Here is a 14242-nt window from a genome sequence, read left to right as displayed (position 1 = left end):
CAACTCAAGCTAGATGACACTTTCACACCTCATGCCCAGTGGCGACACTTTTTCTTTTCTCGAAGACCAGTCAGAGCATTCTGAGTGTGAAGAAGCTGTCGAAAGAGTTCCCACGCAAGACGTCTGCTCACTCGTGGGGCCTTCAGCAGTCTGGTTGCTGCATTGTTTGACACTGAGGCGATGCCAGGAAATGCTCAACACATTTTTTTTTCTAACCTGAGGGTTGAAAGGAAGAAAGAAAACAAAACAGCTTGGTGCAAAGTCTCACATTTTTGGATTACATTCTTGAGATGGAGAAATAGATGGTAATAACTGCTAATTGTTCCAGTCTAGGTCTATGTATTAGACTAGAGTAAATTATCTTCTTTCTCTCAACCCTTGGTTTTCTGTCCTCTCTCAACTATGACTGCCAACAAAAAGTGGCAAAAATGGAATGAAAAAAGAAATGAGGAGGGAAAGGAATTTGCTCCATGGCTCAATGTTTCAGAGCTGACTGCTAGGCCAATCTTAAAAAATCTTCTTTCAAATATAGTTCCATAAGATACTGTATATCCCATAATAAGTCAAAACTGTACAAATATCTACCCTAATGTTTAACGGATGTTTAACACCATAACATGCGGTTTGGTTTATAAGTATATTTGCATAATATATCCAGGTTATATTATTTGTTTGTCTACAGTTATTCATTTTTTTCAGAGACGACACAAGCCTGATTGTTTTGTGTACCGATTACAGATTTCTTCGGTACATTGGACCTTTTCGGAAGCAGTTCGTTTGGCAGCAACAGCGGATTTGCCGACTTCAGCCAAATGTCAAAGGTAGCCAACACATTTTCATCGGTCTCATTTGTTTCTTAAGCAGTGTGTACATTTCTCACACATCTGCAACGTGACATTTGTAAGATGTGGTTTTGATTGATGTCTCGCTCATTTTTTTGTGGTTAAATTCAGGGCTTTGTAGATGACCCCTTCAGCCGAAAACAAGACATGCCAGCTCTACCGCCCAAGAAAAGCATACCACCTCGGCCGAAACCATCTAGTGGTAAGTATTTCACTGTCGTCTACCATCTTAACGGCCACAAGCTAACAATTACCCTTTTCGAAAGCTTTTTATACATTTATAACCAAATAAAGTGTTAAATTCGACTTTAAAGTTAATGTCACACAATAAACAAATACTGAAACTTCACTTTTTCTTTGTTCTTTTCACTGATTTTTAAGAAGAAATATCTTCAAAGTACTGCAGAAAATATATAACCTTTGTAACTATAAGCTGTTATTAGTTGTTTAACAGTGGTGAAAGCATAACAACTTTATTGCGGAAAGTTATTGACCTCAGCTTACAAGTTCAGGTAAAAAACTTCTAGTAAACTGACAGAGCTTGTGAGAACATGAAACTACTGGTGAAACCGAATTTTGATTAACCACAATGATATCTCATACATACTGGGTGTCAACAGGAAATAATGTAAAACCGTAAAAAAATAATTTTGTTTCTAACCCCAAAAAAAGTCCAATATTGCTTAATAAAGCCAGATTTTCTCAAGGATAACTAGCCAAATTGTTTAACCTTTGTCCACTGTAAATCACTCCATCATGCACAATCTCTAATCCTGAATGAAGAGAACTTTGTGACTTAAAACGAAAAAAAACCTGCAGTTATGAGTTAGAGGAAAAAGTGAATCTGTGCAGCTCACTTATTTTGCAATTTTTTCCATCCTAGAAAACAAGGGAGTGCTTTCCTGGTGTAGCAGAGGTTTAAAGTTGGGTTATGAAGGTTAAATTGGGAGTTTTTTTGGTGTGTTTAGGGTTGTATAGCGAACATGCTTTGTTGATCTGCGGTTAGCCTGCACTGCCAGCATCGTGCACTGATCTACACACCCCACCCTGCTTCCTGTATATGTGTGTGTTTACACACTCTATTGGGTACTGAAGCCTAGCTGCCACAACAATTTCATGTTTTACCTTTTGCTTATTGCTCTTCCAAAAGACATTTTTGAATTTGTTGAACCCTGCTGCTTGAATAATAAGTGGCATTAAATTATGTAATTGTCACAAGATATTAGCTTTCAGGTAGTCATGTGCGTAATAACAATAGTAACATAAACATTTTGAATTAAAAATTAAAAGAAAGAGTTAAGTACACTGGTTAAAAATGGAACATACTTTTGCAAAATGGAAAGATTTTATGTGAAATGACCAGAATAAAGAGCAAACAAAATTGTATTAGCTCACTTCTTTGTTTTAACAAAGAAAATCACATATTAACATAAATTTAAATAATGCAATAGAAAAGTAATACAATTTTGCAAATTATGTTAAGGTTTTTTAAGATCACAAAATAAAAAAACTAATGAAGCCAAACATAAATACCTCTGTTAGCTCATAGATTTGTTTTAGCATTAAAAATAATTAAGCAAAATAGATCAAAATAATACAATTGAATAAGAATAAACTTTTTTAAACAGTTTTGTGTGATCACCAGTATAAAGTGAGATCACCAGTATAAAGTGAGATTACCAGTATATAGTGAGATCACCAGTATAAAGTGAGATTACCAGTATATAGTGAGATCACCAGTATATAGTGAGATCACCAGTATGAAATGAGATCACCAGTATATAGTGAGATCACCAGTATATAGTGAGATCACCAGTATAGAGTGAGATCACCAGTATATAGTGAGATCACCAGTATGAAATGAGATCACCAGTATATAGTGAGATCACCAGTATGAAATGAGATCACCAGTATATAGTGAGATCACCAGTATATAGTGAGATCACCAGTATAGAGTGAGATCACCAGTATATAGTGAGATCACCAGTATGAAATGAGATCACCAGTATATAGTGAGATCACCAGTATATAGTGAGATCACCAGTATAAAGTGAAATCATCAGTATAGAGTGAGATCACCAGTATAAAGTGAAATCATCAGTATAAAGTGAGATTACCAGTATATAGTGAGATCACCAGTATATAGTGAGATCACCAGTATAAAGTGAAATCATCAGTATAGAGTGAGATCACCAGTATAAAGTGAAATCACCAGTATATAGTGAGATCACCAGTATAAAGTGAGATTACCAGTATATAGTGAGATCACCAGTATATAGTGAGATCACCAGTATAAAGTGAAATCATCAGTATAGAGTGAGATCACCAGTATAAAGTGAAATCACCAGTATATAGTGAGATCACCAGTATAAAGTGAGATTACCAGTATATAGTGAGATCACCAGTATTAAGTGAGATCACCATTATATAGTGAAATCACCAGTATAAAGTGAGATCACCAGTATAAAGTGAGATCACCAGTATATAGTGAGATCACCAGTATAAAGTGATATCACCAGTATAAAGTGAGATTACCAGTATATAGTGAGATCACCAGTATAAAGTGAGATTACCAGTATATAGTGAAATCATCAGTATAAAGTGAGATCACCAGTATAAAAAACTAACAAAACTGAACAAAACAATTGTTATCTCATAGATTCAGTAGACAACGTATTTTTATTTTTTTATGCTGTGTTTTATTGAAGGGCACAGCTTTTTTGTGACCTGTTTCCTTCAGCAGGGTGGAGTTCTTTATTACGGTATAGTATTCTGTTTACTTCCATTTGCTGGTCTGGTATAAATATCAGCCCTATTGAAAATGTGGTTAACACCTTTAGAGGAACCAGCAACCATTTCAAAGTTCTCATGAGTAAAGAGTCAAAATGCCAGTCTCTGCTATTTGTGCTTGGGAAAAAAGAAGTATGCATAAGCATTTTTCTATCTGAAGATTCTCACCAGTTATGTGTATGCGCGATCATGTTTTCAAGTTGCGCAAATTTCTATAATTAGCAGATTGCTTGTGCAAGGATTTCTTTTCCTATAAAACAAATGACAGCTTTTGAACCATACTTAGTGCTCTTGTTGGGTGTGTGTGAGAAAGACAAAGAGATGTCGGTGTTATTTTGCATTTAGAGAGACAGTTACCGCATCACACAATCTGGAACCACCAGTGGGTTTTTTGGTTGAGCTTGCAAAGGGATAAAAACAAATGACATCCACACTAATAAACAATCATTTAACTTGTTTTTTAAGTGGGGTTTTTTTGGTGTGATTTCGTTGAAATGCTGGTTTCCTCTTGTTCATTATACACATGGCAAGGGCAGTGTGGCTAAGTGGTTAAAGATCTGGGTTGGTAATCGAAAGGTTGCAAGTTCAAACCCCACAAATGAGTTGTTAAATGAACTTTGACCATTTTGCTTAATAGAGTGATTGCTTTGGTAAAAAAAAAAAAAGAAGAAGAAATCTGCTAAATCTATCTTTAAACTTTTTCAGACCAAGGACACCTTAGTGGATAGAGAGACAGAGTGGGGACCCTCTGTTACATATTGTATAAAATTGAGTGTACTGCATTTTAAGCATGAACAATAATAGCATTGTAAAGTATTACATACTTCGCCATAAACATTCTCTACATTTAAATTTTACTTAGTACATTTTAATTTGGATGGAATAATGAAACTGTGAGCTTTAACTTTAGCTTCGCAACATTAGATTTGTTCAAGTTATCTTAACAAAGTATTTTTGTTTAACACATATTTTCATTTTTTAAATTCAGGATTAGGTGATTTTTGTGCTAAATGACTATTTAGTAAATTTCGTGGTATCTTGCAATTTTAGATTAGCATTTTGGGAAGTACTTACTTTGATTTCAATTATTATTAATAAGTAAATAAAGTTTCACTCTACTCTACAGTACTTAAACATGTTTCCTAACCATGTACGGTGTGACAAGTTTCCACCGACAAGTTATTCTTCTGTACAAACTGAACGCGAAACGTCTGTGACACAGTCGCAGCCAATCAGAACATATTTGATGTTTTATAAACATTTATTTGAGGGATTTTAGACCAATTTCACTTTGGGCGAGGCTACTTAACGTTAGACTACAGAAATGAAACCAAGAGACTGGCAAAATGTTGTATCGCTCATCAATTATTGTGGTTTGAAAACTGCAATGTCCTTCCTTTGGCCAATGAAAACTTTTATTTCCAAACACTTCCAGGTAAAAGCACTCCAGTAAACGTGCCCGGATCTGTGGATTCAACCAAGACAAGCGATCCATTCCAACCATTCAGCGCTGACCCCGTCGACCCTTTTCAGAGTAAAAAAGGGGTGGGAGACCCGTTTAGTGGCAAAGACCTGTTTGCTCCACCTGCCTCAAGTAAAGCCTCTAAAGACTCTTCATTGGGTTTTGCAGACTTCAGCTCTGTAAGTTGAGCATAGTGATACTCTTCTCTTGTCTGATCCACTTGTTTCTTTCCAAAAAACGAAATAAAACCAACAAACAAACCCAAAAAATGCTATCTGGTGATCACTAGTGAGGTTCTCTAGAGCAAAACACACCATTCTGTTTCGCTCAGTCTGTTGCCATGTGCCTCCATGCCTGCTGTCCATCTCTATCTGTGATTAACTCTCACCAATGCACAGAGATTCAGGATAATAAACCCTAATCAACCAGCCAGACATCACCTCTATCTCTCAGTGACTCAAGTACAATTGTTTGTGGCACACTTGGGTATGATGTCATCTTTAGTATTGCTCAGCTCTTGCATGAGCTTGTGGGAAGAGGAGCAGTCGCACTTGGTGACTCCAAGTTCTCTCAGCTAAGCTAATGTTGCTTCTCGCTTTTCTTCTGTGACTTGTGAGGGGTTTTTGTAAACCTTTATGCAAATGTGTCTCTTTTTTTGAGGAAAAATATTCAGGTTGCAATGATTATTTAAAAGCAGTCTGTAAAACCAACGTTTTGGGAGCATCTTAAAAGTTTTTGTTTGTTCAAACAAAGTGTGTGTGTTTATAATATGTTCAGTATTTTCGCCTTATGATCCTTCATCATAGGTCATCTGATTGGCTCCTAAGAAGAACCAAAAATTTGGGAGCTTATTAAAAATGTGTTGGTTCGTTTGAACAAAGTGTCAGCGTTTATATATAATCAGCAATTTCACATCATGATCCTTCAGCATATGTCTTCTGATTGGCTTCTAAGAGAAACCTACATTTTGGGATAGTGCCCCGCAAGTATGTTCATTTGTTTGTTTGTTCATTAGAAAAAAGCATTAGTGTTTAGAGTATGATTAGTTTTTTCGCCACATGATCTTTCAGGATTGATCTTCTGATTGTCTCCTAAGAAAAAACTAAATTTCAGGAGCGTCCTTACAGTTAATTTGTTTGTTTGATTGTTCAGTGAAGCGTTTATAGTATAGTCATTATTTTCGACTCATGAACCTTCAGCAGAGATTGTCTGATTTGATCCTATGAAAACCGTACATTTCGGGAATGTCTCACAAGTCTGTTTGTTTGAACGAACAAAGGGTCAGTGTTTATAATATAATCAGTATTTTCGCATCATGATCCTTCAGCATAGATCTTCTGATTGGCTCCTAAGGAAAACCTCAATTTCGGGAGCATCTCGCAAGTTTTTTTGAATGTACATAGCATCAGTTTTTGTAATATAACAATAATTTTCATCTCATGATCATTCAAAATAGATAATAGCTTATTGGATCCTAAGAGAAACCAAAATTTGGTGAGTGTCCCGAAAGTTTTTTTTTTTTTCTTTCTTACAGCTATGGCTGTCAACAATGTCAAACAACTCAGCCCTTTTGAATATACTCTTTCGCAACCTACAGATGGATATCACCATTCTCTTATCATACATCTGTTCATTTCAAGAAGTGTGGGTAGCGTGTTTTGACACATCTGCCACATGGTCACACTTCCATGAGCAGTTAGTGGAACAAGCATAATTCATCTCAACTTTATTTGAACCCATGTATTTTCTGCCCACTTAAACCCTCAAAGCCTCATGTTTATCCGTACGAAACAAGATTGCATGGCAGATTTAGTTGTTTTACAAAGACAATTTCATTGTTTTCAAATGCACCAGATTGAGGTTGATAATGGCGGATCGATTGACGTGGGAAGTGTCAGTATCACTACTCAGCTCTCAGGATGAGTCATTTTCTCGGCATGGGTTCAATGTTCGCTCCAGTGCTGCCTTACTGCAAATCCATTTGGTCTTAGAACCATGGTGTTTGATGTAGCATCATCTTCCTCTGCCCTGCCTTCTGTCCATAGTATCGCTGTCGCAACTTGGGTGCAATGGACATGCTAAACCATCTTTGATTGATCACATGACCGAAAACATCCTGGAAGATTTTAATTTTAATTATTGCATTGTTTCTATTGTATTCCATTTTTTACGTTTGACCAAAGGTGTCGTGGCCTCATAGGTGGTATCTTTGAAAACCAATAATTTATTTATTTATTTGATTTTTTGGAATGCCCAATTCCCAATGCACTCCAAGTTCTTGTGGTGGCATAGTAACTCGCCTCAATCTGGGTGGCAGAGGAGGAATCTTAGTTGCCTACGCGTCTGAGACTATCAACCCGTGCATCTTATCACGTGGCTTGTTGAGCTTGTTACCATGGAGACATAGCACGTGTGAAGGCTTCACGCTATTCTCTGCGGCATCCACGCACAACTCACCACGTGCCCCACCTAGAGCGAACCACATTATAGCGTCCACAAGGAGGTTACCCCATGAGACTCTACCCTCCCTAGCAACCAGGCCAGTTTGGTTGCTTAGGAGACCTGGCTGGAGTCACTCAGCACGCCCTGGAATTCAAACGTGCGAACTCCAGGGGTGGTAGTTCAAAAACCAAATATTAAGATTGTGGCCAAAAAATGGAACAACTTAGAATATCTATTACAATTTCCAAATAATATGTAGTACAGTTTTGCTGGGTAACAATTGAAGAACGCTTAAGATTAAAATGTGCAAATTCAAAGATTATCCAACAGAAACAATAGAAAAACAAATGTTTTGTGAACATCAACTTTTCCAATCCTCCATGGTGGTTTAGCAATGCTCTCATTCACCTGCTGTCAAGTTGGTGTGCATGTTACATTGCATATATTAGGAGCCTATAGATTACAATTTATAGCTAACAATGAATAAGCTTTGTATTGTCTTTTTCTTCTGTCCTTATCTTTCTGCATGAGATTAATGCATGTTTTCACATTTCCTGTCCATGACATCATTCAATATTAATGACTAATTAAAAAAGTCCCTCATGACTCATCAGTGGTAGTGGTCTGTTGGTGTCCAATCAGCATATGTGTACATGTGTGTTCGTTTGTAGTTCGGTGGATGGTTGTGTGGTGGTTAGGTGTAAACCTCTTTTGTGTTTTTTGTAATCCATTCCTCTCTTTCAGGAACTGAGCGAATTAAGGTAAGATCTGCCTGAAAATGTGACTCAAGTTCTTATTTCTGATAGAAAATATTTCTGTAGTGCTGTTGATACAAAATCAAAATAAGGTCACAGAATATATTGACTAAGAATACTTTGAAAATCATCCATGCATGCTTAATTTTGTCATTTCTACATGGGCATTTTCAAACTGTACATTTCATGCAAATGATTTAATGATGGAACCATTGCGAAAGACTTGGCAGACATGTAGTTATATTAATCTTGAGTCTGTCTTAATCAGATATACTTAGATTACTTTTTCAATTTACTTCACTTACAAAAATATATAAAAAAGTGGATTTTCGGTGTGTATAAAGTGTTATTTCAGCGGCACTGGTCCCACCAAAAAGAATTGCAAAAATAATGACTGTTTTCTATGAAGTTTCAGACACTCTGCCCACTTTAGTCCAACCCCAGACTCACCCCATTGTTTGAGCCAATGTTATGTCCTGCTCGGTCAGTTTAAACAGATTGCATTTCCGTTCGGTGCCACTAGAGGCACAATGTCTGCAGCACTGAAATGTGACAGCTCTGTTTTTATTAGAAACTGTTATATTTGTGTAGCTGTGTATATATATATATATATATATATATATATATATATATACACCAATATATTCTATCTGCGTCATTTATGATAACTTTGGACATTTACAGTAACGTTTTTTTAACTATATTGAAAGCATTAAATAGTGTGCATCATTTTTACATAGTACATCTTTGTTTGCAAAAACAATCCACTCTTACCACAAATACAGTACCATGTAATGCACACCACTATGCAATCTGGGATCGATGGGTCTTAACATGGCCTGTTCCTGTTTTTCCGGCTCAGTTTGGGAATGAAGCCCAGCAGATGGAGTGGGCAAAACGGGAAAGTGAGAGAGCGGAACGGGAGCGGCTGAAGAGACTCCGGCAACAAGAGCAGGAAGACCTAGAGCTGGCTATTGCTCTTAGCAAGGCCGAGATGTCCAACGCCTGACCCCTTCCACCAATACCCTTCAGATCCACCCCTCCGTACACTACAGCAATGTGTGTGTGTGTCTGCGTTCGAAAGCTAATGGGCCCCTCACACCGATCTTTTTGCATCCGTATGCGCTAGTAGGACCTCTTTGACCGTTGCGCCATGTTGCACTGTTTTTCCAGCGTCTCGCACAGGAGCGTCATGTTTTTTAGTATTCATGTCAAGTTCAACTTTTGAATCTCAAGAGACACCGACTTGCTTGTTTTAGTGCAAGAACACCTTTTGTCTGAACAGCCCCTAAGGGACTTCACAGGCAGTGCTTTGTTTATAAAGGTACATCGTAAGGAAAATAGTTTCAGACAACCTTTCAAGGCGCCATAATGTCATGTCTAACGAACTAAAACAAATGCAAGTTAACTTTAGACATAACCAAGTAATATACTTATTTCTAGGTAGAAATGGTGTCGAAAGTTGAAAAAAGGAAAAACTGGACATTTCTAAACTAATTTACATTTTTATTCTTTCAACCAATTGCAGAAGTGCACACACATGATTTTGGGATATCGAAGGTAGCAAAGGATGCATCTATGCTGCCTTTAAAAATTTACTTGACAAAGGCATCTCCATAGACAGCATGTTATGCAAATATTGGATTCGGACATGTTTTCATGCCTTCCTGCTTTCGGACGCAGCAATCGTGTGTATGTGTGTGATGGACCAAGATAAAATAAATGCAAGTGGGCAGGGTGCTGCATAGTATTTTTTAATATAATAGGATGGGCAGCCTTTGTTTTGTGAGTCAGCTAATTTACTCTACATGCACTGCATTAACCTCTCAGATGGAGTAAATATTTTATTTAAAGTGTTTTAGATTGTGTATGTGTGTGTGAATGTGCATCAATAGAGCCATGGACATTGAAGACCGTTATTGGTCTCCGCAGGTCATTGTCTCCACTGCGTCTCCCACTCACTCACTCACTCACTCACTCACTCACTCACTCACTCACTCACTCACTCACTCACTCACTCACTCACTCACTCACTCACTCACTCACTCACTCTAATTGGTGGACTAAAAGGGATTAGAAAACCAGAATAAAGTTCTGGGTGAGTTTTAAATAGGCTCAACCCTGCATTACCAAGGCTGCAGTCCCCATTGTCTCTGAGCCCTTGTGCAAGGCACTTAATTCCAGGTTTCTTCAGTTGCGATTGAATTAAATTCTAGAAAGCATACTGTAAGTCGATTGGGATAAAGACTTTGGGCTAAATGATAAGTTACTGGCTCTAGCTGTAGTCAGTATGGTACAAACTGGAATTATAGGAGCGCCTGGCAGACTAAACATCTGTAAGAGACACTTGAGGTGACGTGAAGCTGAATGAGGGATCCTCTGTTATCTGTCGGTGTTGTTTGAGAGAGCCATTTGATTTAGACTGGAACAAAATGAATAGGTTTGCTTTAAAGCATGATTCAGAGTGAGTTAGAGGAGAATGATCCACATAAAGTAACTTGGACAAACTGCACTGATTTTGAATTTTTTTATTATTATTATTATCCCCAGTGTTATAAAATATCTAGCAAGATCAAGAAGGTTGAGTCCACAATGACCACGTTTAACTGCACTGCAATACTCTAACAATTATCAAAAATAATTTATAAAAGCGGCAACATACGAATCTGGGATTTATAGGAGATTTGAAATCATCAGATTATTCTCTGCTTTTAACATGTAATGTAAGCGCATATAGGATAAGCCTGTAAGAACATAAGTAAATGTGTTTACATGCAACATGAAATTGGGGTAATGGGCAAATATCTACCTGTGCTGTTTTTGCTTAAAGTGTTTAGGACCTTACCCCGATAACATGTAAACCTTTAAGGCATTTACATGTTGGTTTATTAAGCATAATTAGTGTAAGAATTGTGTAAAAGTGCTCAATGTTGCATAAACAACAACAACTAATGCCTAGATTAGGGATGAGTTATGATCAGTATTTTTGTTTGCTCTTAAGATTCATTGCTATTTAGATCATCTCTTTTGTTGTTTGGATTATGTCTTTATGCCGATAAGCAATTGTTGATGAATCAATCCATGGGCCTAAAAGCACAATTCTGTTTTTGTGGAAGGTTCTAATATCGTTTTTGCAAAACATTAACTTGTAAGTAGGCCCAGACAGAATCTGTAAACTGGAGAGAAAGTTGTGTGCTAGATTTAAATATGATGAAATATGTTAAACCGAGTTGAAATAATGCACTTTTATTGTTAGCTGAAAGCGCAATCAAATTAGCAAAATATAAAAAATCCAAACACACAAGGGGTGAGGAATTCTCGAAACTTGAATGATGGTCAATGACGGTCAGTCCCATCTTCGGAGCTTTCTGTGGCATTCCAAACAGCTGTCTCTTGCTGGGTTTCTTTTCAACTATTTTTATGCCAATTTAAATTTTGTGCTTAAGATAAACCTGAATGGAAAGGCTTGATATGCGCATAAACTTTTAAAATTCACTTAAAATTTGATGACTAGGCAGAGGTGATGAAAACGGTCTATTCGTAAAATGATAATGTATTTTGACCATTTGTGCATGAAAGGTCCGACCTTGCCACACAATTCTTTTAACTCACAGTTGGATGTTAAAGTGGGTCCTCACTATCCTCCAGAACAGTTTTGAGCACAGGTGCTCCCAGGTATGGTGGCGTATGGACATAGCTGCTATTTCAGCCCTCACCATATGAATATTATGCTCATTCTGCAGCATCTCCTGGCAGTATTTAATAAAACGATGTACATTTGTTCCAATACCACTAATAAAACTCTACTCAAAGCAAGTTGGTCATTCAGCTGCTCCATCATGACAAGGCTGAATCCCTCAGAATAACGCGCATGATATAGTGGATGAAAACGTCCAATGATTCGGATTTTCTTCAGTTTCATTTTTAAGAAATGCGCTTAATAATGTGAAACATTTGGATGGAAACCCAGCTATTGTCGTTTTGGGGTTTGCTATTGGCATATCCAAAACCTTTAGTCAGTATTGAATTCAATTCTTGTTTTTATCGACTTTTTGTGGTACGATTGTGGTTTAATTATTGTAATATTATCAGGTTTTGAAACCCATCTGCTGTTCTCAAATGGTAGACGCTCTCTAACTGGTACTATTAACACTTATTAACACTTTTTTAAATGATCCCATTCACTCCAACCTCATTTGAACAGCTGTTTCTTTTTACTTTGAGTATTTTAAATGACTTCTGAGTGTGTTATGTGATGTGTGTCAATTATTCCTGTAAAGGCAAAAAGGTTCATTATAGCCTGTGTAATGATTGATGTCTAGTGTCCAACAATTTGGACAGAAATATTGTGTTATATTAATAAGAACAACTGTGACATATCCATGTACACTGCTAATTTTCAGCGATGTCAACATTTTCTGTCATGTTTTTGGTTTGTTCCACTTTTTCTTTTTTACGTCCAATCAGCTTGTGCTGTTTTGACCTCAAATAGCTGCTTGACACTCCGTCATGTTAGTGTCACACTAAACAGTGTTACTTTATCTTATTTAAAGTATGTAAAGTGTATGTCTATTGGGCCCAGCTCACACTGAGACTCTAGTGCCGTGTTTTTTTCACGTGAATTTGATTCCAGTACACTAATCTTAAATCATATGTGTCATTTGAGCATCGTAACAAGCTGTAACTACGTCTTACGGACTGGAATCGAAAGGGTGAAGAAAGAGATATGGTTATGGGACAACATGAGGGTCCCAGATAAGGATGAAGGCCATTGGGGCTGGCTTTTCTGCCTTTGTTGCCGTTCCAAAAATGAATAGAACTGTTGGAACTGAAAAACAAACCGTTTGGATCCATCTCTCAAACATTTTGTCGTAGCTACTTTTATGCTGTTTTTGCCCTGTATACCTCCATTGTGCAATAGTTTGTATATTGTATTTGTTGTAATACCTGTAAATTCATTTCAAGTTTTAATATCCTGTTTTGTTATCCATGTATTTTGTTTTTATTTAAAAAAAAACAATGAAAGTGATTCTTTTTTTAGTTGCTGTCATAATTTAGGACGTATGCACCACAAAACTCGAGCTGAATGCGTTACTTTTTGGCCTGCTTTTAACACTCTCCTATGTAGATAAGATATTAACCTGATTAAGAAATGCATAAAAAATATACATAAACCATGTATTTTATGTGTTATATTTGTCTGATGAAACATGAGTAGCTGCACATTTTAAGGGTTTCAGACTGCATTGATAGTGACGAGTGATGCTTGAAATTCCTTTGGAAATGCTCTTGCTCAGTATGTTGTCCCTTTAATATTAATATTTCACAGAATGTTTAAGAGTAATATTTCACAGAATAAAGAAAAGATAACATTTCAGATATAGTTTTACATCACCCTTATATTCATTTAACTTGTGTAGCATCTAATACAGTGGCCCTAAAAAGTATTTGAACACTATTTGAAAAAAATTGCATTAAATATCAAAATATGAAACCATTTGGCACTTATTTTAAAGAAAGAAACCACAAGCACACTTTTCAAGCAAAACATTTCACAAAATGATATTTGTTAGGTTTTAAATTATATCACAATTAATATACTGTTTAAAATTAAAGAAATAATCCGGGTTTAATACAAGTTAAGCTCATTCAACAGCATTTGTGGCATAATGTTGACTACCACAAACAATTATTGAGGCACTTACAATGGAAGTGAATGGGACACATTTTTGGAGGGTTTAATGGGAGAAATGTTAAACTTATAATTTAATAAAAGCACTAACATTAATTCTTCTACTAGAACTTGTGTATTATTTGAGCTCTAAAGTTTTTTAAAGGGATAGTTCACCCCAAAAGGATAATTTACTCACCCGCATGTCATCCCAGATGTGTATTCCTTTCTTTCTTCTGCAGAACACAAACAAAGATTTTTAGAAGAATATTTCAGCTCT

General features: G+C 36.6%; 1 protein-coding gene across 1 annotated transcript in view; it reads left to right on the top strand.

Annotated features, from left to right (window-relative positions):
* Positions 1–14024, top strand: part of eps15l1a (epidermal growth factor receptor pathway substrate 15-like 1a) — a 37256-nt gene extending 23232 nt beyond the window's left edge. Inside the window, exons 22-25 of the mRNA XM_052121796.1 lie at positions 739–821; positions 954–1044; positions 5068–5273; positions 9154–14024. Coding sequence (XP_051977756.1) covers positions 739–821; positions 954–1044; positions 5068–5273; positions 9154–9300 — 527 coding nt within the window. The 3' untranslated portion in view covers positions 9301–14024. The remainder of the gene's footprint in view (positions 1–738; positions 822–953; positions 1045–5067; positions 5274–9153) is intronic.
* Positions 14025–14242: the final 218 nt, after the last annotated feature.

The sequence above is a fragment of the Xyrauchen texanus genome, chromosome 48 (assembly GCF_025860055.1).
Source record: "Xyrauchen texanus isolate HMW12.3.18 chromosome 48, RBS_HiC_50CHRs, whole genome shotgun sequence".
Taxonomy (NCBI): Eukaryota; Metazoa; Chordata; class Actinopteri; order Cypriniformes; family Catostomidae; genus Xyrauchen; species Xyrauchen texanus.
This window is presented reverse-complemented; position numbering and strand designations above follow the sequence as displayed.